The sequence below is a fragment of the Schistocerca nitens genome, chromosome 1 (genome assembly GCF_023898315.1).
Source record: "Schistocerca nitens isolate TAMUIC-IGC-003100 chromosome 1, iqSchNite1.1, whole genome shotgun sequence".
NCBI lineage: Eukaryota > Metazoa > Arthropoda > Insecta > Orthoptera > Acrididae > Schistocerca > Schistocerca nitens.
Window position 1 is genome coordinate 265,766,361 of NC_064614.1, and position 23,472 is coordinate 265,789,832.

A 23,472-nucleotide genomic window follows, 5' to 3' on the forward strand; every position below is an offset into this window, starting at 1 on the left:
TATCTGAAGTTTTTGTGAATGGATTCTTAAGTTTGGATCACCATAAAGTATAATTAGTGATCAGGGAACGAATTTTATGAGTGAATTACTTAAACATACTTGTAAAGTTCATACAAATAACTCAGTTAAGGACTACAACAGCACACCCTGAAGGAAATGGAAGAGTCGAGCGAGTCCTTTATTACAATAGTTAGCCATTATGGGGGCAGCAGACATGACAATTGGGATGTCTGTTTACTGTACTTGGTAAGTTGTTACAACGCCAAAATGCACAGCTCAACTGGCCTAAGTCCATATGATATCGCCTACGGAAGAAGAATGCATTCACCTTTGGACTTTGCACGATCGATTGCCAGAATCAGCAATGAACACATAAGGGATCTAGCACACAAACTAAAGGAAGCATGGAGGGGAATGAAACAGTGAAATCATCAATCCTTTCTTCAGCAAGCAAGACAACACGACCACCAAGCATCAGTGCCACAGTATCGAGTTGGAGATCTTGTGTATCTGAGCAACGTGGTGTTAAAGAAGAGTCAAGACAAAAAGTTTAAGAAGTTTTGGAAAGGACCATATCCAATCTTGAAGGTGTTGTTGCCAGTCACTCTTAAGCTCCAACTGCCCTTTCGTTCCATTGTCATTCATGTCAATCGTGTAAAGCCATTTCTGGGTAGATTTCCTGTAGCATCGCAAGACGACGAGGACCGACCGAGAAGCAGACCTGCTGTTCTCAAACCCAGGAAGCGAGAAACACAAGGTCGCAGTCCAGACTTCGAGGCTGAGGCATCACTACGTTCTGAGCGATCATGTTCCAGACACCCCTACAATCTGCATAAATGTGTGTAGTGCGTGAGAGTGCAATGCATGTGTTTATTTCAGCCATGTGCTTATGTGAATGTGTTGTGAAAATTTAGTATTGAAGCTATTACAAAGGGTGCACAAGTGAAGCTAAACCTTTTACTACACATGTTACCAGAACTAATTAACCATGTCCATATTTATTATAATGTTTGCTATGATAGCATATTCTATGAATGCTGTAGTAATAGTACCACAGTATGCAAGTGTCTTGTTTGAACCACGATCAGACAGGGAGTTTCAACAAGTAATGCAAAACTTGTACTCAAGTACAATCTGAGTGAAACCCAGCAACAGTTCAATTCTGTAAAGAAGCAAATTGATCTAATTCATTCTGTTAAGGGTAATTATACAATTTTGGAAATCTTGGTATAATAACTGGATCACAGCCAAAATGCAGGTAGGGTCTACATTTGATAGTTAAGGATTACTAATAGTTTATCAAATACTACAATTGATGCCCTTAACTTAAGAACAGCCTTAGAAAGTAGTACCCTGTGAAGTGGAGACTGGTAGGTATTCGTGTAAAGTACGTACTAAATGATTATCTACTGATCAGCAAGGATCGAATATATTTTTTGTCCCTAAATGAAAACGATTTGCATATGTGTAAACATAGTCATAAGTTAATTTGCCATGAATTGGCAGTATTCTAAGATAGCAGAGTGTACAGCTGTGAGAAAGAATTGTTTATGAATCATCTCCCAAGAGATGATTGCCCTCGAATTTTAACACATCTTTATCATCCATATATTAAACGATGTTTTGAAGGTATAATTTTCTCATTTAACTCCACCCTCGATGTCACATTTACATGTAATAATTATGATACACCTGAGCTACCCTTTACACTCAAACTGAATAATAGTGAATTAATCTTGAATGCCACACATTGTGATTTATCATGTGAACTATTTGATATGCCTAGTGCATTGCCAACTACATTTCATGCCACTGGACATTTGCCATTAACGAGAATGTTATCTGTTTATTACAATGATTCATACATATTAACATATGGAAAGCATTCCTTATCAGGTTTTTCTGAAAACAGTGATTTAATTAAGGATATCCATGAAAATGTAATTTCTTCCAATAATGAGTTAAACTTCATTGAAGCAGCAAATAAAATTAAGAACTTCGATTCATCCAATAATGTTAACGCATACTTGATTGTCAGTATTGTGTTTTTATTGCTTTTATTAATTTGTCTTTTGTCAACAGCATTTGTCATGTATGAAATTGTCATCCTGAAAGCTCACTTCTCTGTACTGAACGTTACTGTGTCTGCAAATGAAATACATGTTGTGACGCCTTCTGATGCCACGAATGGTGAAATAAATTCATAACACCCAGGAGGTCGTTTTGAGCTACCTATGGTTGCTCTTTTTCTCTGGGGAGAGTGATGTAAGGGTCTACGGGTTGCACGTAGCCATACAGTACATAACACGCGCACACCAGATGACCTATCTTGGAATGCCGACAATTTGCTTGGTCAGTAGATGCTCGTCCGGCTACTGTCTGCCGCAGGAGAGTAAGCCACTGGCTGCCGTCCACAGCGCACCGTATAACTAGCGTGGCCTTGGGGGCGAATATGTCTCTTTTCTTAGCTCACCATGGAGCCTTTTGATATGACCGTAACTAGCCAGTTAAGATGTCAGACACATTGATGATGGGTGCGCGTAGCGTGCGTGCTTTATAATCAGTCTTTTATTAATAAACTGTTTAAAGTTACTTCTCGGTGTTCGTGTATTCTGTACCTCAGAGACCCCACTGCTTACAAATCCTGACAAATATTTCATGTAATTATCATCCAGGGGTAACAACACAAACAACCTCCTTATACAGGCATGTTTAGTGATCCCAGATCTGAGTGAATTTTATACTTGTTATGGGATGAATGACAAAAGTAGGTGCCACAATTAACTGCAGCAGGTAACTGTTTTGAGTTTAAAGTAGGAGATAACAGTTTTAGAGTTCAGTTTAACAAGATTTTATCAGGCAGTAAAGTTGTAGCCGAACTGTACCACAAGTCTCCTGATAATTATAAACACTGGAATCAGCCTGTATTGTGTAACCAAAAGATAGTTTGTGCAGTTAATGAGAGGATTAAAGGGACTGAGGGATAAATGAAGCACAGGGGGAGCAACTCTCTGAATTCTTAGGAAATTTTAGTTGTCTACTCTCTGAAGCTCCAGGGAATAATTTTTAATGCAACTTGAACATCAAGTAGCCATGAGGACAACATCCTTTGTATAAAACTGTACCTATACGCTCAATAAATGGTTGGCTGATTTGGGGAAGGGGACCAAACAGCGAGGTCATCAGTCCCATCGGATTAGGGAAGGATGGGGTAGGAAGTCAGTCATGTCCTTTCACTGGAACTATCCTGGCATTTACCTGAAGCAGTTTAGAGAAATCATGGAAAACCTAAATCAGGATGGCCAGACGCAGGTTTGAACCATCGCCCTCCCTTCAACAAATTAATTCAGTGCATGTTGAACTTTTATTTCAATGCAGAGGGCAAAGAAAGAATGAGATGAAAAATGGCAGGTATCTGCTTCAAGATCTGTATAGCATTAATGAGTTCCCAAGGATATCATACAGCACAGTGCCTGTCTCATTCTTCCAAGTGTGTAGCATTGTGAACTACTCTTCTTGAAAGACTGACAACAGGAGGCAATATGCACACAATGTGGACACACTACGCAAGTGCTCTAACAATTAGATAGCGTACGATCAGAAGCTTGTCAATTGATTCCCCAGTGAATCACAGTTGTCACTGAGGTTTAAAAGAAGTATTACAAGCTTACAAGAAAAGATAACTTTTTTGTCTAGTGAGGTTGTATATAGTACGCAACATAGCAGATTTAATTTTATTTCATATTAATGTTTCACTGGGAATACTTACAAACTAAGCACAGCCTGCATTGAAACAAATAATGCTGGAACATTAAATGTTTCAAAAAATATTTCTGCTGCCTTCTCTCTGTTACGCCTAGGATTTAGTGGTGCCTCCGTTAACAGCACGGGATGCTGCAAGAAAAACAATTACGGCAATAATACCTAATTAAGAAACAGTAAACACACAGAACCACATAATTTTATGAAGACTTCTCTACCTCTTCAGCAAATGTATTAAGCTGATCTTTACTGTAGATATATTGCCAAATCCTTTCCATATCATTCCAGTCAGAAACAATTCCATGTTCCATCGGATACCTTATGCTTAACAATCCCCTGTGCTCTTCAGCTTTAGGTCCTACAAACAAGTCAGCTTCAAGTGCTCCAGCCATAACGCGAATATGCTTTGGACGTCCAATACTATAGGAAAAAGCACAATATAAATATTAATCGAAGGACCATACACTGCTTCATCACACTACTGGACATCTCTCAAAATTCTGTAAAATGCAAGCTATGAGTTATATTGCACTAAAAGTACATAGACAAGAAAAACAGTTACATAACAACACTAAATCTAACACTGTCTTTCTTAAGAGAAACTTTGGTAAAGTATAATTGTTAATGGTCCTAATAGAATTTTTTAAAAAAATTATGTTATATTATCTAAGTGAGATCTTTTAATCTGGCAAAAAGCCTTAAAAATTTGTATATTAAAAATTTTCTAAATAACGATGTAAAGTTATTGTGAGCGAGACTTTCTTTCAATCTCAAACAAATCACGGTAAATCAACAAACTGTATCATGGCTTGAGATTTAACAGAAAGAGACAGTCCCTGTAGTGTTACATGTTTACGTGCCACATATCAAACAGAAAATTGTGAGCAAGTGCAATTTTGTCATTTCTGTTTATTAATACATAATTATATATAAAAAACAAAGATGCTGTAACTTACCAAATGAGTAAGCACTGGTAGATAGACACAATAAGAAACACACACAAAAATTTCAAGCTTTCAAAACCCAAGGTTGCTTCATCAGGAAAGAGGGAAGGAGAGGGATAGGATGTGGGTTTTAAGGGAGAGGGTAAGGAGTCTTTCCAATCCCGGGAGCGGAAAGACTTACCTTAGGGGGAAAAAGGACAGGTATACACTTGCACACACACACATATCCATCCGCACATATACAGACACAGGCAGACATATGTAAATGCAAAGAGGTTGGGCAGAGATGTCAGTCGAGGCGGAAGTACAGAGACAAAGATGTTGTTGAATGACAGGTGATGTACAAGGGGCGGCAACTTGAAATTAGCGGAGGTTGAGGCCCGGTGGGTAGCGGGAAGAGAGAATATATTGAAGGGCAAGTTCCCATCTCCAGAGTTCTGATAGGTTGGTGTCAGTGGGAAGTATCCAGATAACTCGGACGGTGTAACACTGTGCCAAGATGTGTTACCTTCGTAACCTCTTGGTTCATCCCTATGAAATCTCCAAACCACCTTCCCTACCCTCTGGATCCGTCCCCGGTGTAAAACCTGTCCCATGCACCCTCCCACCACCACCTACTCCAGTCCTGTAACCCAGAAGTTGTACACGATCAAAGGCAGAGCCACGTGTGAAAGCACCCACGTGATTTTCCAACTGACATGCCTACACTGTGAAGCCTTCTGTGTGGGAATGACCAGCAACAAACTGTCCATCCTCATGAACGGACACAGGCAGACAGTGTTTGTTGGTAATGAGGATCACCCTGTGGCTAAACATGCCTTGGTGCACGGCCAGCACATCTTGGCACAGTGTTACACCGTCCGGGTTATCTGGATCCTTCCTACTGACACCAACCTATCAGAACTCCGGAGATGAGAACTTGCCCTTCAATATATTCTCTCTTCCCATTACCCACCAGGCCTCAACCTCTGCTAATTTCAAGTTGCCGCCCCTCGTACATCACCTGTCATTCAACAACATCTTTGCCTCTGTACTTCCGCCTCGACTGACATCTCTGCCCAACCTCTTTGCATTTACATATGTCTGCCTGTGTCTGTATATGTGCGGATGGATATATGTGTGTGTGCGCGAGTGTATACCTGTCCTTTTCCCCCCCTAAGTAAGTCTTTCCACTCCCGGGATTGGAATGACTCCTTACTCTCTCCCTTAAAACCCACATCCTTTCGTCTTTCCCTCTCCTTCCCTCTTTCCTGATGAAGCTACCTTGGGTTGTGAAAGCTTGAAATTTGTGTGTGTGTTTGTGCGTTTCTTATTGTGTCTATCTACCAGCGCTTTCTCGTTTGGTAAGTTACAGCATTTTTGTTTTTTCATATATATTTTTCCTACGTGGAATGTTTCCCTCTATTATATTAATACATAATTAATTTGATCAATACTGTAACAATATTTACTTCAACAAAGTTTTGGTGAAAATACTGTGCAGCTTAAGGCTTACTGTCATACAATGTGTCACTAGACTGAAAAAATGCTGCTTATAAAGCCTTCAATAATTTCTCTTCCTTGCTGTTATTGTCTGTGAGACATCTCTGGAAAGCAAGTACCATTTTGGAAAAACTCACAAAATCACTTTTTTCAAACCAAAATTTATTTTTAGAAGAAAGACCACTTCTTAAATTATTTTTTTTTTCACAGTTGCAAGCATTGATCAGACATTTGTCATAGTGGGAAAACAACTTTTCTCTGCCCTCTTCATAAAAAGACACCAAATAAAAATACAGCCACTGCTGAATATCATTTTTCGCATCTTCATCACTGTCAAAGAGCATTTCCCCAAAATAATGCCTCAAATTCAAGAACAAATGGTGGACAGATGGTGCAAGATCAGGGCTGTACCACGGTTGATTGAACTACTCCCTACTGAACTGGTGAATCCGGTTTTGAACGACACCAGCAGAATGGGGACATGAGTTGTCGTGACGTACCACAATGCCTTGACACAGTGATCCAAACCTATTCTTCTGAAATGCGCATTTAAGTTTTCTCAGTGTTTCACAGTACTGTACCAAACTAATGGTTGCATCTCTGGGAAGGAACTCAACAAACAGAATGCCCTGTCTGTCCCACCACACAATACACAACCCCATTCCGCTGGTGTCACTCAAAACATTATTCAACAATTCGGTTGGGAGTAGTTTGATCACGCACTGTGGAGCCGTGGTCTCGCATCTTCCACTTGTTCTTGAGCTTTAAGCGTGATTTTGGAAGGTGCTTATGAGTTTTTTTTTCTCCAAAATGGGACTTAATTTCTGAGCATCTTTCCTACATTCAACAAACACTCTCAAACATTATTTTTCCTACATGGAATGTTTCCCTATATATATATATATATATATATATATATATATATATATATATATATATATATATATATATATATATAGAGGGAAACATTCCACGTAGGAAAAATATATCTAAAAACAAAGATGATGTGACTTACCAAATGAAAGTGCTGGCAGGTCGACAGACACACAAACGAACACAAACATACACACAAAATTCAAGCTTTCGCAACAAACTGTTGCCTCATCAGGAAAGAGGGAAGGAGAGGGAAAGACGAAAGGATGTGGGTTTTAAGGGAGAAGGTAAGGAGTCATTCCAATACCGGGAGCGGAAAGACTTACCTTAGGGGGAAAAAAGGACGGGTATACACTCGCACACACACACATATCCATCCACACATATACAGACACAAGCAGACATCTCACAAGCAGACATATTTAAAGACAAAGAGTTTGGGCAGAGATGTCAGTCGAGGCAGAAGTGCAGAGGCAAAGATGTTGTTGAATGACAGGTGAGGTATGAGTGGCGGCAACTTGAAATTAGCGGAGATTGAGGCCTGGTGGATAACGAGAAGAGAGGATATATTGAAGAGCAAGTTCCCATCTCCGGAGCTCGGACAGGTTGGTGTTAGTGGGAAGTATCCAGATAACCCGGACGGTGTAACACTGCGCCAAGATGTGCTGGCCGTGCACCAAGGCATGTTTAGCCACAGGGTGATCCTCATTACCAACAAACACTGTCTGCCTGTGTCCATTCATGCGAATGGACAGTTCGTTGCTGGTCATTCCCACATAGAATGCATCACAGTGTAGGCAGGTCAGTTGGTAGATCACATGGGTGCTTTCACACGTGGCTCTGCCTTTGATCGTGTACACCCTCCGGGTTACAGGACTGGAGTAGGTGGTGGTGGGAGGGTGCATGGGACAGGTTTTACACCGGGGGCGGTTACAAGGGTAGGAGCCAGAGGGGAGGGAAGGTGGTTTGGGGATTTCATAGGGATGAACTAACAGCCTAGGTCTTCGTGGCAAATGAATCTGCTCCAGTCCGGAATCCCTGAAGCATTACACCAACAACCTGACAACAGCTTTCGCATCCCGCAACTCCTCTCCCGACCTGGTACAGAAGCAAATAACCAGAGCCACTTCCTCATCCTCTCAAACCCAGAACCTCCCACAGAAGAACCACAAAAGTGCCCCACTTGTGACAGGATACTTTCCGGGACTGGATCAGATTCTGAATGTGGCTCTCCAGCAGGGATACGACTTCCTCAAATCCTGCCCTGAAATGAGATCCATCCTTCATGAAATCCTCCCCACTCCACCAAGAGTGTCTTTCCGCCGTCCACCTAACCTTCGTAACCTCTTAGTTCATCCCTATGAAATCCCCAAACCACCTTCCCTACCCTCTGGCTCCTACCCTTGTAACCACCCCCGGTGTAAAACATGTCCCATGCACCCTCCCACCACCACCTACTCCAGTCCTGTAACCCGGAGGGTGTACACGATCAAAGGCAGAGCCACGTGTGAAAGCACCCATGTGATCTACCAACTGACCTGCCTACACTGTGATGCATTCTGTGTGGGAATGACCAGCAACGAACTGTCCATTCGCATGAATGGACACAGGCAGACAGTGTTTGTTGGTAATGAGGATCACCCTGTGGCTAAACATGCCTTGGTGCACGGCCAGCACATCTTGGCGCAGTGTTACACCGTCCGGGTTATCTGGATACTTCCCACTAACACCAACCTATCCGAGCTCCGGAGATGGGAACTTGCTCTTCAATATATCCTCTCTTCTCGTTATCCACCAGGCCTCAATCTCCGCTAATTTCAAGTTGCCGCCACTCATACCTCACCTGTCATTCAACAACATCTTTGCCTCTGCACTTCTGCCTCGACTGACATCTCTGCCCAAACTCTTTGTCTTTAAATATGTCTGCTTGTGAGATGTCTGCTTGTGTCTGTATATGTGTGGATGGATATGTGTGTGTGTGCGAGTGTATACCCGTCCTTTTTTCCCCCTAAGGTAAGTCTTTCCGCTCCCGGTATTGGAATGACTCCTTACCTTCTCCCTTAAAACCCACATCCTTTCGTCTTTCCCTCTCCTTCCCTCTTTCCTGATGAGGCGACAGTTTGTTGCGAAAGCTTGAATTTTGTGTGTATGTTTGTGTTCGTTTGTGTGTCTGTCGACCTGCCAGCACTTTCATTTGGTAAGTCTCATCATCTTTCTTTTTATATATATATATATATATATATATATATATATATATATATATATATATATAGAGAGAGAGAGAGAGAGAGAGAGAGAGAGAGGGAAACATTCCACGTGGGAAAAATATATCTAAAAACAAAGGTGGATGGATATGTGTGTGTGTGTGCGCGCAAGTGTATACCCGTCCTTTTTTCCCCCTAAGGTAAGTCTTTCCACTCCCGGGATTGGAATGACTCCTTACCCTCTCCCTTAAAACCCACATCCTTTCGTCTTTCCCTCTCCTTCCCTCTTTCCTGATGAGGCAACAGTTTGTTGCGAAAGCTTGAATTTTGTGTGTATGTTTGTGTGTCTATCGACCTGCCAGCGCTTTCGTTTGGTAAGTCACATCATCTTTGTTTATATATAATAGAAGGAAACATTCCACGTGGGAAAAAATATATCTAAAAACAAAGATGATGTGACTTACCAAACGAAAGCGCTGGCACGTCGATAGACACACAAACAAACACATATACAGACACAAGCAGACATATTTGAAGACCAATATATATATATATGTTTCCCTCTATTATATATATATCAATGATAATAATGTAATATTTTGTGAACATATCCTTCTGTATAACGAAAAAAATATTTGAACTGACTTACTAGTTTGGAAACCGACATTTTGGAATGTGATCCCCTGCAAATCCTGCTTTGATGACTCCAGAGCCCTGTAAATAAGCATCTAGCAATAGAAATAACATAACAACAACAACATTTATTCATTACAACAAACTACAACCCAACTGGCACCCATTATTCTTTATTTAACCATAGAACAACAATATAAGTCTTCTTATGCTGCAACTCTAGATCAGAAGATGACTAATTACACTGAAACCAGTAATTGTATGAGTAAAACTTGCGATTGTCATCTGTCTACATAAAAGAAAACAGTCTCTCTCACTGCCCTACATCCAAATATAACCATGTTGGACTTCTCAAAGAACTTATCTCCTTCTCTCAATCCCTGCAATGGAAACATTTCTTTGCCAATAATCCCTCCACTCAAAGCCAACCTAATCTCAACACTGAACCTGCCTCTCCACCATCCAACCATGATACCACCCCCTACCGCCTAACCAGCCTATGGTCACCTTCAAGGAATTCCTTACCTCCAACTTAACCTCACCATCCTTCCCCAGGTCTCCTACTAAGGACACCAACCTTTCACAAAGGAAAGGAATACACAGTGTCAAAACAGAAAAGCCAATTGCCTGACTACTCCACCTATTAACTCTGCCACAGTGACCCCATCTCAGAAGTTCAACATAACCTCCAATTCCAGCTTAAAGCCTTAGGCATTTCCCAGAGTCTCTCCCCTGAATCTGTTTTCTTCCTAACCCCATGGGCAACCATAACCTACATGCCTTTCGAGATCTACAAACTCCACAATCCTGGACACCCCATAGTAGCTAGTTACTGAGTTCCCACTGAAAGAATTTCAGCTCTTACTGAGCAAACTCTGCCAACCAACTACCCAAAATCTAGTCTCCCAAGTCAAAAGATACCAACCATTTCCTTCAACAACTCTTCACCATACCTATCCTTTAACCTCCTGCATCCTTTTCATCACTGTTGATGTCACTTCCCTACACACCAACATCCACCAACACAATTATCTTGCTGCTCTTGGACACTATCTCCCCCCACATCCTTCAGACTCCAAACCAACTACTTTATTCCTCATCTACCGCAATAACTTTACCATAATACATAATTACTTTTGCTCTGAAGGAAAAGTATACTAACAAATCTACAGCACAGCCATGGGCACTTGCAAGGCATCTTCCTATGCCAGCCTGTTTCCCACCCCTCCTAAAGTGGTGTTCCATTACCCACCCACACTCCAAAACATGTTAGTCCATTCCTATGCCACTCCCAATTCAACCCCTTGCCACAGGGATATTATCTATGTGGAAACTCAGACACAAGACATGCCCAATCGAGTCACCCAGCACTTCCTATTCCAGTCTTGTCACAGACTTAACCTAATCCATCAGAGGTCGGGCCACCTGTGAAAGCAGCAATATTGTATACCAGCACTGCTCCAATTGCTGCACAGTAGCAGTGACTATCAACTAGCTGTCCATCAAGTTGAATCGCCACCATCAAACTGTGGCCACCAAACTGTATCACCCTGTGGCACAAGCTGAACATAAGAACCTTGATTTCAATGGCTGCTTCACAAACCAGGCCATCTCATTCCTCCCCTCCACCACCAGCTTTTCTGAAATGCACAAATGGGAGTTATCTTTACAACACATTCTTTGTTCCCGAAATCGTCCAGGCCTCTAACCTACTCTGCACGCAGTCCCCACCAACAGTTCCCACACCTGTCCTTTCACCTCCTCCTAAGTCATGTCCACTCACACTTATTGTGCACCTGTCATCATTGTCCTGCCACTACCTTGCCCCTGCACACACCACCAGGAACTGCTCACTTCTCCCCCCCCCCCCCCTCCCAAACACACATCCCAACTCCCACCATCCCCACCCAACTCCAGATTGCTGCTTCCAATCGACACAACACATTTGCTTTCCACCTGGAGATAGTGGTCTTGTGTGTGTACGGTGTGCTTGCCTGTGTGAAAAAGTGTGTTTTCCTTTTTGGAAGAAGGATTTGGTTGAAAGTTCAATGTGTAACAATCTTTTCATTGTGCCTGTCTGCAGCTCTAGTGAGTAGCCATTTATCCTTTTGATAATATTAGTGATATGTCAATTTGGACTCTCCACTGTTTGATTTTACATAATGGCTTTTCCTGAATGGTAATTTTTTTTGTTTCACATCATTTTTTTTTCTTTTGCGGATTTATCACAATTAATTGATCATGAATTTATCCAGTTCACATTTGATAAGGATTCTGGGGCATCTTTCCACGTCTATTTTTGGCAAGCCTTATAAAATCAGTGCCCCCCCCCCCCTCGAACATTCTTCCTCCCCTAACCCTCCAGATCAGAAAGACATATGAGCAATTTTTTCGCAGATAGTGATGAATGTTGTGTATTTAAGCTGGGAAGAGTTCTGTGGTGCTGTCAACCCTGCATTTTTTCATTTTATTTGCCATATGCATCAAAATACTTGTCAGAGATTTGCCCAATGCTGTTATTCTGAACATAATTTTTAAATATAGCATTAACGTAGAATAGGGCTACACTACAGATCAATTGGATAAAGCAACCTTTACTTTGCATTCACACTTGTTGGTGTCACCAACTCAACTGAACTGTCACTTTTCAACTTAACCTAGACCTCTGGCTATGCTGCAGATCAGTCTGTAATTATGGAAAAGTTTTTATTTTATTTGTTTTAGTGTACTATAACAGTATAGCCATTTACACCAGCAAAATGGCAACAATATCAATTTTAATACATTTGTTGATACTTTTAACAAGATATAAATCAATAGACGAGCTGTATATGCTTAAAAAAATTATTATTCATCAATATGAAACACAATATGATAAGAAAAACTATCATTGATAAATACAGAGGAATGATCAAATTTCACACACAACTAGAAGAACAAAATTCCTTGAAACTGCATCACAAGTGTCCATATTTAAATCAAGATCACATCAATATATGTGTTGCAGGGTACTTTTCAATGTTATATGGATTTCTCAGATACTTATCTTTTGCAGGTTCAATTATGCCTATATACTTAAAAGAACAACATTTAATACTAAAATTCTCAGCATATAAATCGTTTTGTTTGTCACTACCCATTATCATACACTCAGATTTCTGTATGTTTTTTTTTAAATCCCACTTGTCATGTTCTTCAAACAGCTTATTTAGTACATATATAACTAGTGTTCTCACCATCTTTGGCATTTATCACTTTGTCTTTGGCAAGTAAGTGAGACATTCCCACAAGACTGGATTTACTTCTCCATGTCTTCAGTACTACTTCTAGTTATATTTTAAACAGAGGAGCCAGAGGAAAATTCTGTCAAAGCCCTTTGCTAATTTGGAATTTCTCGAACAATACATTACCCACTTTCACAGAGTTGATGCATCTACAATGCAACGTTCTACCTACATTGATATAGGTCATATGGACAGCATAATTCTTCATGCTCAGTTAAAACTTATTAAATGGTTCAGAGTCTTGCACCTTTTCTTATTAATGAATGTTACACAGACTGTTTGCTGTCTTTAAACACATTGCTCTGTTAGATAGCTTACGTATAAAAAAAAAAAATAAAATAAAATAAAATAAAAAAAAAACCACACATAAATGAAAAACCCAGAATCAATTTTTTTTGTTCTTATCCAATAAAATGTTTCTCAATATTGTTTTTTAACATATGTGCACCGAAAGCATTACATTTATACCTCAATTATTTCTTCCAGTCAACGGATGGACACTTACCACTAAAGCTTTCGATAAACATAACACAAAGTATTTCTTCAAAAAGAGTCGCATTCAATTAATCATAAATTGCAAACGTGCTTTAGGGCACAAACATGCTATCTCCAAAATAAAACTGTGTAATCTGTTGACATTCATTTGAAAAAGATGGATAATATTTATTCTTATTTACATAAAAAGAAGGGTCTAGTGAAGCAGGGGATACAACCCGTCGAAAGAATATGCCAAGAGCAGCTAAAAACTTAAAAAATTCACGGATGACACATTTTCCAAGGAATCATAAGTCTCAGGTCGAATGATTAGATACAACCCCCCCCCCTCTATTTGTTTCCATTCTTCTGAGAGTTTACTTTCACTTAATTACAATCCTTACTTATCAACCTTTGCACTTGAAGTAATTAACCCAATAGTTCGTTAGTCTGAATACTGCTATTTCTGCACAGTAGAAATTCCTTATGATACTTGTCCTGTGATAATTCATTTGTTCACACATCGTCACACTGCACGAACTCCATCATGAAGGAAAGCAGCCAGTACAGGATACTTCCTATATGTGTAGGTGTACTAGCCTAACAACAAATTAAAACTAGTACTGATCTACTAATGACGAAGCTTATACGAGACTTAATCTAGTTTAAGATACTTGGAAGAGTGGAGGGACTGCACTTCCTCTTACACTGTTCAGCTGTCGTTTCTCTCTAATGAATCAAACTAAGATAATTTGTAACTTTACACAGAATATGCTCTGTCACTTTGGTCTGGGAAAGTTGAAGCCTGTTAGTTTTAACCAGACTTTACATCCAAATACAGAAACACTGCGATAAATTATTGAAGTGATTAATTTGGTTCCCTACAAGTAGGTTTTATTATTTTCCTATTTACAATTTCCTATCTGATGTCTGCTGGCATTATCTTACAGACATTTGCAGCAAAACAAAGCTTTCTGAACCCAATCTCTATATGAACATGATTTTTACATCTAGTATTTTACAGTTCATCCTAAATTCACTACTACAATTAACTACAAATACCATTTGGCCGTCAATGTATTAACTCGTAAGCGTAAGAATTCCCAGTTTCCTTAAGAGAATTCTGTAAGATGTTTTGTTATTAACTTTACATGATATTGTTAATGACCTTTTACCTAAATACTTTTTAGGTCTTAGCTGCGTTGCCAGAGAAAGAAATGCTTGTATCAGATATGTGTATTTTATTCAAAACCATGTACACGAATACAGGGCTTCAGTTCGTCTATTCTTTCTAACTGTATGTTAAATCCTAAACCACGTCGTTTATCTTCATAACCTCCAGAGAACGGACGCGGGACACTAACACTTTGGTTAAATGACTGAGTATCTCTCGCAATTATTTATTTACTTTTAACAATCAACTGCCTTGTAACTATTCAATATGTGTGTTTTGTGCGGCTTCTGGCTGTTGTGATTTAGGTGGAGACAAAAACTTCATCGAATATGACATGTGATGTGATAGTTATTTTTGGGAGTATTAGGATGACATTGGCCACCTCACAATTATTGATAAGGATTTCAAAGGTATGCTTCCGCACACAATATCGTTGCAATCTCTATGGCGCTGCAGCAAAACTATTTACTGTTTATTTTACTAGAACAATCGCAGTAAACAATGTAGACACTTCAGTGGCCACAGTGTTTCTTAAATATGGCGTTCCATGACACAAAATATTGTATTGATGGTATTAATACAACATTTATTCAGGAAAGTAAGGAACGTGTTTTACTAAATCAAACTTACATTATCAATGACAACTGGCTGGTTGACTATAACATCGTAAGGTTCCATCTCTGTTACAATTCCTCCTCCCACACTTCATCCAACCCAACCCGGCTGATTCACAAGCAGTCAATGTATTGAGCTTCCGAACCAAAAGTTCAGAAAGGAGGTCACACAGATACAAACTGATATTTCGACCAGAATAAATTTTTAACGATTTATTTTTCTATTATTGATTCTAACTGTGGCGTCAGTTTATTCTTAAATATAAGTATGCTGATTTGAACTGCATCTCCAACCCGCCAGTGACACCTTGCGTGAAACGTACGAACTATTGTCAGTGGAAGTGGTGTGCTCGAGTTAGTTCCAAAAGTGGAATGAGCGAGTTAAGTGGTGCGAGGTATCGGTTGCCAATGGAGCTTTTTCCGCCAACTCCGGCAGGACTCGATGCTATTTATTCCCTATGTCGAAAAATTTATCCAGATCAGGTGAACCCTCTCCAAGTAACCGCACTGGTGAAGTATTGGTAAGTCCAAAAATGCAGGAATTATCTAAACTGATTTCTACACGAAAATTGTTTTTGTACGGATGCTATTTACACTATAAAAATGACTTGAAGTGTTAGATTCTATTTATAAATAGCGTTAGGCATTGACCTTAATATTGTGAATCATAGTAAATACTTGCTTATTTGTAAACACTACCGTAAATAACTTCAGTCCGAAGTAGTTCCCTTTAATGTGTGCGCGCGCACTGTTTTTTTTTTTTTTTGTTTTTTCTATAAACTTTTGAATACTACTGCACTTACGCTACTCATTACGTAGATCAGAATATACACACTTATATATACACTTTTTGGGGTTGTCTGTGTTTAGATTGCATAGCGTCAACACCATGGCGTCAAGTCTGTGCTCCATTGTGGTTTTCATTTTTTGACAGGCATCAACATTGCTTCTCGAATGTATGAGTTAATGTTTTCGATTGAGACAGCCATCAGAAAATAATAAATGTGAAGACATGAAACGAAAGTTATGGCTTAAAACATGATACGCATTTTGTCTACTTTAATGTAACCCACGGCATTCTTTACTTCTCTCGTTGTAAATAAGCTACATAGTTGTGTGTCAACGGTCTATATAAAATATTCAGTTCATGAGGAAGCCATTTACTTTGCATTTTCTCTATTTTACGAAAGAGTAAGGCGTATTTTTAGACTTGGTTTCTTACAACAATGTTTTGTTGAGCATAATCTGTGCTGTAAGCTCATCACGCCCCCTCCCCTTACCCCCAACCTTTGTGCAATTTCTCTCTCTCTCTCTCTCTCTCTCTCTCTCTCTCTCCAAATATTAATAGCAAAGGGGAGTGTCTTTGGAGCAGTGTTCTTCTTTCAGTTCTAGTAACAGTGATTTAAACCTACACTTCCGGTTTAAAGAACATGAAAATGTAGTATTGGATTTTGCAAAGTGATGTATAGGGATCCCCACGATCTTGTAGGGTGCGGAAGTAGATGATCACCACATCTTTCTTTCATTGGCAGTGATATTCCATAGTCCTGTCATTTCATTGTTGCTTCAGACCTAGAGATGCAAAATCACGAGAACGACGATTTGTGCAGAGTACTGTGATGATCAGATTCTGAATGTCCAATTTTCTTTCAGAGGCATGTCCAACTTTTATATGTTATTCTTAAAACCTTATATATTTTCATAAAATGGAAAATTTCCTTGAATCCTCGTACTCATTCTTCGTAGCTTATACAGTATGTTTACCTTTCCGCCATGTCTACAGGTTTCATTAAAGTTGCCAAATCATGTTGCGAGTTGGTTTGGTAATTCGCTTTCGTTCATGGTGTTGTTTATAACGCCAGTCTAATTTTGTAAATGTTTTGTTAGGTGCTTGAAAACAAGTCCGAGTATTTGCCGTTATGCGCATAATTAATTTGCCTGAAGCAGGCATCACAATCTGTTATAGGAACCGGTTCAATTCGGAAAGTATGCGATGAAATGATATGAATAGTCGCTTTAGTGGGAAGAAGCGGTGAAAGACTTAATGAATTTTCAAATTGAGCATCACAGTGATTTACAGAGCAATTGTAATTTAGATGTTGTCCTTTAGACTTAATGTTTGTTGTAGGATCCAACCCACGATGCTGCTGTAGTTGTTTAGTTCGCATACGCAGTTCTTTGCCAGAGGTAAGGCATGTACAGTATGTAGCACAAAAAGTTGCGAAAGTAATGGGAATGGAGCTTGGTCCCGAAGATATACAAAACAATAAGATACATTGTTGTTTTCGTGTCTAAGACGTGAGATTAGTTCAAATGGCTCTGAGCACTATGGGACATAACTTCTGAGGTCATCAGTCGCCTAGAACTTAGAACTACTTACACCTAACTAACCTAAGGACATCACACACATCCATGCCCGAGGCAGGATTCAAACCTGCGGCCGTAGCGGTCGCGCGGTTTCAGACTGTAGCGCCTAGAACCGCTCGGCCACTCCTAGAGTTGTTGGACACTACATAGGCTGGTGCAATTTCGTGTAGACACAAAGGTAACGTGCGTCTTGCAGGTCCCCGAAACAACAGTGCCTGCTAATGCCACTGCTTCAAGTTGTTGCACTGCGAACTCTCCTGTCAGAAACCAGTATTCAAGTAATGTGGCTTCTGATGACTGTTATCCAAAACCTACGGAAAATTTGGGGGAATTGGTATCGGATTACGGGATATTAGTTGGTAAATGCCATTGTTACCGCAACAATAACAGAGTAAGACCAGTCAACAAAAAACTTCGCTGGTAAAAATATAGTGCTTGAATGAACGTTAAATACGGTGTCTTACCGGGAAGTAATTTACATCGTTGGGGTACGTGCGTTCCGTAGACCTTTAAGTTGTTTGCTTCTTATGGTACAGCGAGACATGACTGTGACGGTATCCAGTTGGATCCTGGTGTCGTCGCCAGTGATGTGATGTGTTAATGACCGGAATGATAAATGTTAGGCAAGGTATGAGAGCTGTATACTGGAATGAAATAAGCTTTGGTAGTAAATATGAACCATTTGCACAGATAAATTTTGAAATATTCGGAGGATCGTGGAATCTCATTTAAGGTAGCAAATTTACTTTGCACCTATCTCTGTCATGTTGAGGTTTAAAAAACAAAATCACAAGACGGAGCACAATGGACAAAACGAATCAAGTTTCTGTCGTTACGCAATATGCGAAGTGGAGCCGACAGTTACTTTTTCTAATTTATAACTGATAGCGTGAATGACTTGTTGAATCAGCATTACACGTGTAGGGCTGACAAAATTTCTCCAGAATTCCCAGTATTAATGCGAAGGTTATCATTCCTACGTTTGTCCTGGCGAAACGACAGTTTTAAGCACTATATTGACAGTTCTTTCTTTTCAAAAGCGACTTCAGCGAAGTCTTGAAACAGTGCGAGTCACTTAGTTCGCTGTTCCCGTAATAGTATAAGTAGTAGTATTAGTGTTGTAGGAAACATTTAGTTTTCTGAAGGTTCCTCAACAGTACGTGTGAAATGATGTATTATGCTTGCATAATTAATGACATCAATTTCTATCAGCGATGATCTGATTTTTAAACAAAATAAGCGTTTATATTTTATGACCTTTATTTAATCCTGTACAGGTACCGAAACCATATCGAGAAGGTAAGTGTAGTACATTAGAAATCGTTGATTATACAGAAAATTTTCGCAGGGAGTCAGTTATTGAGGTACTGTCGTACGTCGATGGATACACAGGGCTGGACAAAAATATGGAAACATCAAAAACACATTATCATGCCTATTGCGGTGTAGGAAAACAGTTTGCATTCAAAGCAGCTTCCATTCGTCACGGGATGGATATGTACAGGTCCGGTATAATTTTCAGGTGAGTCTTATGCTATGCTTCCTGCGTTGTGACCCAGTTCCGTTAACTGTTGTGAAGACTGATAGCGATCACATATCCATCTCTCCAAAGTAGACCACAGAAGCTCAGTAATATTGAGATCTGGTTATGTGGTGGCCAGGGGAAAGGCGACAATTCATCCTCGTGCTCACAAAACCAGCTGTGGAGTATGCGAGGTGTTGAACAGGTACCGTGTCGCCTTGGAACTCAGCATCACCATTGGGGAACAAACATTGTATCGAGAGGTGGACCTGATCCCCAAAATGGTCACATAATCCTTGGCAGAGTAATCATGGTGTCCATGGGATTCCACGATATGGCTGCCCAAATCACCACCTTACCCTGCCATGTTTCACTCTTGTGACGTAAACTCGGCCAGAATTCGGAAACCGTGCGAAGCTAGACTCATTCGACCAAATGACTTTGTTCCAGTGCTCCATAATCCAGGTGTTATGCCTTCGGTATCACGTTTTCCTGTTACGTGCATTTGCATCACTGATGAGTGATCTTGGAATTTAATCTCCCCTTGCAATCCCCATCTTATGGCGCTCCCTTCCTGTTGTTTTGGTTCTGACAGGGTTCGCGAGTGCCACATTCAGTTCTGCAGTAACTTTTCCTGGTGTAATCGTCTTATTTTTTTCCAAATCCTCTTCAGTGAGATTCTGCCACGAACACACAGCACACACTTTCGTCCGAGTTGTGACTCGGCTAGTTATGTTTTTCCACTTTCCCTGCATGCGGTATAAATCTTCACTGCGACGCTTCTTGAAACACTAAACACTTAGCTATCTTGGTTACGAGCACCAACAGTTTGCCCACGTTGGAATTAATCTAGCTGCGACATAATTCACTCACTACGCAGAATACTTACGACCACGACAGCACTTGCAACGTGTTTAGGACATTGCTCGTGTGCCGTCAGTGGTAACCAACAACAACGAAACCTGCAGGCTTGGATGGGAACTGCAGTTACATTCAAGCGTGCATTTCTGAAATTGTTTCCAAATTTTTGTCCATTCAGTTCGTAATACATAGACACAAATGAATACTCACAAATAGATAATTTGTACTTGCTTGATAACGATATCACTCCATAACTTCAGCCTATAAGTTCACTGACTTAATTTGGAAATTAAGTTCGCAATTTTTTGCATGTTTTGTGAGACAACTCTGCATGTGAAACGACTTTCTTTCGCGTATTTTTCAGTGCAACCAAACGCTGCGCGATATATCTCCACTGTAATAAAGGAACTTCTGTTGGAAAGACTACATGTAAGATAAATTGAGCAGTACTCTAGAAGATGCCTGCAAATGTATGCCGATGTTAGTGAAATGACCGAGTTGTTGATTTCACTATGACGACCTCCCAAAAGACGACCTTTCAGAAGAAGTGCTTTGACGCGCTAAGTGATTTCTTTGGTATGTGGTAGATTAAAACTGTATCGAAAGAGAAGAACTGGATTTGAGTTTTAACGAAAGCTAAATGTTCGTACAAGTAACACGAATAGTGTGTTTCCAGCCCAAGATTCACCGAAACGAAGGAGACAGTTGACTTTGTGGCTATATACAGGGTGATCGAAAAGTAAGTATATATTTGAAAACTTAATAAACGACGGAATAAAGTAGATAGAGAGGTAAAAATTGACACACATGCTTGGAATGACATGGGGTTTTATTAGAACAAAAAAAAAACACAAAGTTCACAAAATCTCCGACAGATGGAGCTGGACAGCAAAACTGCTACCGTGACGAGTGAGAGGTACGCCGACATGTTACAGAATCGCATCATCCCCAGGCTGGCTGATAAACACCTGCTGGAACGTACGATGTTTATGCAGGATGGCGCTCCACCCCATATTGCTAAACGTGCGAAAGATCTCTTGCGCGCGTCGTTTGGTGGTGATCGTGTGCTCAGCCGCCACTTTCGTCATGCTCGGCCTCCCAGGTCCCCAGACCTCAGTCCGTTTATTGGCTTTGGGGTTACCTGAAGTCGCAAGTGTATGGTGATCGACCGACATCTCTAGGGATGCTGAAAGACAACATCCGACGCCAATGCCTCACCATACCCCCGGATATGCTTTACAGTGCTGTTCACGACATTATTCCTCGACTACATCTATTGTTGAGGAATGATGGTGCATATATTGAGCATTTCCTGTAAAGAACATCATCTCTGCTTTGTCTTACTTTGTTATGCTAATTATTGCTATTCTGATCAGATGAAGCGCCATCTGTTGGACATTATTTGAACGTTTGTATTTTTTTTTTTTCTAATAAAACCCCATGTCATTCCAAGCATGTGTGTCAATTTGTACCTCTCTATCTACGTTATTCCGTGATATATTCAGTTTTCAAATTTATACTGACTTTTTGATAACCCGGTATTTCGTGTTTGGTGAGCACAGGATAAATCCACCATAACTGCAACGCTTCTGGTTTGATTAATTCCCATCTCAATTTAAAATTAATCAATTACTGTCGATAAATTTCACGACCAAGTTAACTCATGTGCATCATAAATAGCTTGCAACAATTGTAACGCGAAAAACTGAAGCGACAACGACACCTTACTTGGTAAGTCGAAAACATCTCAAGTAATGTATTTTGCCACTAAACAGTACTCGCTGAAGACAAATTCTTCCGAAATACGTTTGAATTAAAAAAAATAGGTTTTTATGCAAAAATTGACCATCAGTTTCACAAGAATGTGTTTTTTTTTTTTCTTCATGTGTCGTGGTAGAAGCCAGGATAATATCACTACATATGTAGGGCAGTCGGGGCGTAGTGTATGCTTAAGAGAGATGGTTGCATCTGCAGTAGTAAAAATATATCATCACGCTCATTCAGCACTTCGCTAACAGGTGTGGATCCGTCGGAAAAGCTGGGAATGTCTGTAGCCTCCGGATCCAACAGGTGCAGTATGTGTGTGTGAGCGCGCGAGCTATTTCTGCGTTTAAATGGACGAGCGCTCGGCGCGGCGACGTTCCACCCGCCTGGCCCCTGCGCTGGGCTCGTTTTTTAGCGGCCAACTGTTGGTCGTCTGGCTGGCGTGACGTGTCGCACGCGCTGCTGGGGGCGCTGGCTCCGGGCTGCAGCGTGGGACCGGCCACTTCCGAGTCTCGGTCTGGAGCTGGCGGTCCGGGCCGTGGGAACGGCACCCACGCGGACGCTCACACACTGTTTTTACGCACCTCCCGCAGCCGCGTCGCCGAGGTGGCGACAGGCAGCCTCGCCCGACCCCCCATCCCCGCCCCTCTCGTCTCGCTCTTATCCGTTAGTGAGAGAACCGTTTTGTACTGAATTAACCGCGGCATACACTGAAGTGACAAAAGTCATGGGAGAGCGGTATAAACATATACAGATGGTGGTAGTATCGCGTACACAAGGTATAAACGGGCAGTGCGTTGGCGGAACTGTCATTTGTACTCACACGGGAACCTCCCCATCGCACCCGCTCAGATTTAGTTATAAGTTGGCACATTGGATAGGCCTTGAAAAACTGAACACATATCAATCGAGAAAACAGGAAAAAGTTGTGTGGAACTATGAAAAAAATAAGCAAAATATACAAACTTATTACTACATGCGCAAGATAGGCAACATCAAGGATAGTGTGGGCTCAAGAGTGCCGTGGTTAGCGTGAGCAGCTACGGAACGAGAGGTCCTTGGTTCAAGTCTTCCCACGAGTGAAAAGTTTACTTTCTTTATTTTCGCAAAGTTATGATCTGTCCGTTCGTTCATTGACGCCTCTGTTTACTGTAATAAGTTTAGTGTCTGTGTTTTGCGACCGCACCGCAAAACCGTGTGATTAGTAGACGAAAGGACGTGCCTCTACAATGGGAACCGAAAACATTTGATCGCAAGGTCATAGGTCAACCGATTCCTCCACAGGAAAACACGCCTGATATATTCTATACGAAACTGGTGACGGCATGTGCGTCACGTGACAGGAATATGTTGTCGACCCACCTAACTTGTACACTTGGCGAATGGGTAAAAAGATTCTTCTACCTTGCCCGATTTAGGTTTTCTTGTAGATGTGATAATCACTCCCAAAAAAGTGATGAAAACATAAGAGTTTGTAACATAAACTGCAACAAATGAATGCAACAGTTTCACAG

General features: G+C 40.6%; 2 protein-coding genes across 2 annotated transcripts in view; one reads left to right on the forward strand and one right to left on the reverse strand.

The window, feature by feature from the left end:
* Positions 1 to 15,566, reverse strand: part of LOC126247839 (actin-related protein 1) — a 65,074-nt gene extending 49,508 nt beyond the window's left edge. Inside the window, exons 1-4 of the mRNA XM_049948514.1 lie at positions 15,461 to 15,566; positions 9,915 to 9,979; positions 3,981 to 4,182; positions 3,770 to 3,894 (exon numbers count right to left, since the gene is read on the reverse strand). Coding sequence (XP_049804471.1) covers positions 3,770 to 3,894; positions 3,981 to 4,182; positions 9,915 to 9,979; positions 15,461 to 15,508 — 440 coding nt within the window. The 5' untranslated portion in view covers positions 15,509 to 15,566. The remainder of the gene's footprint in view (positions 1 to 3,769; positions 3,895 to 3,980; positions 4,183 to 9,914; positions 9,980 to 15,460) is intronic.
* Positions 15,567 to 15,791: 225 nt separating this feature from the next.
* LOC126247855 (suppressor of fused homolog) overlaps positions 15,792 to 23,472 on the forward strand; it is a 137,944-nt gene continuing 130,263 nt past the window's right edge. The window contains exon 1 of the mRNA XM_049948515.1: positions 15,792 to 15,965. Within this exon, the coding sequence (XP_049804472.1) occupies positions 15,817 to 15,965 (149 nt within the window). The 5' untranslated portion in view covers positions 15,792 to 15,816. The remainder of the gene's footprint in view (positions 15,966 to 23,472) is intronic.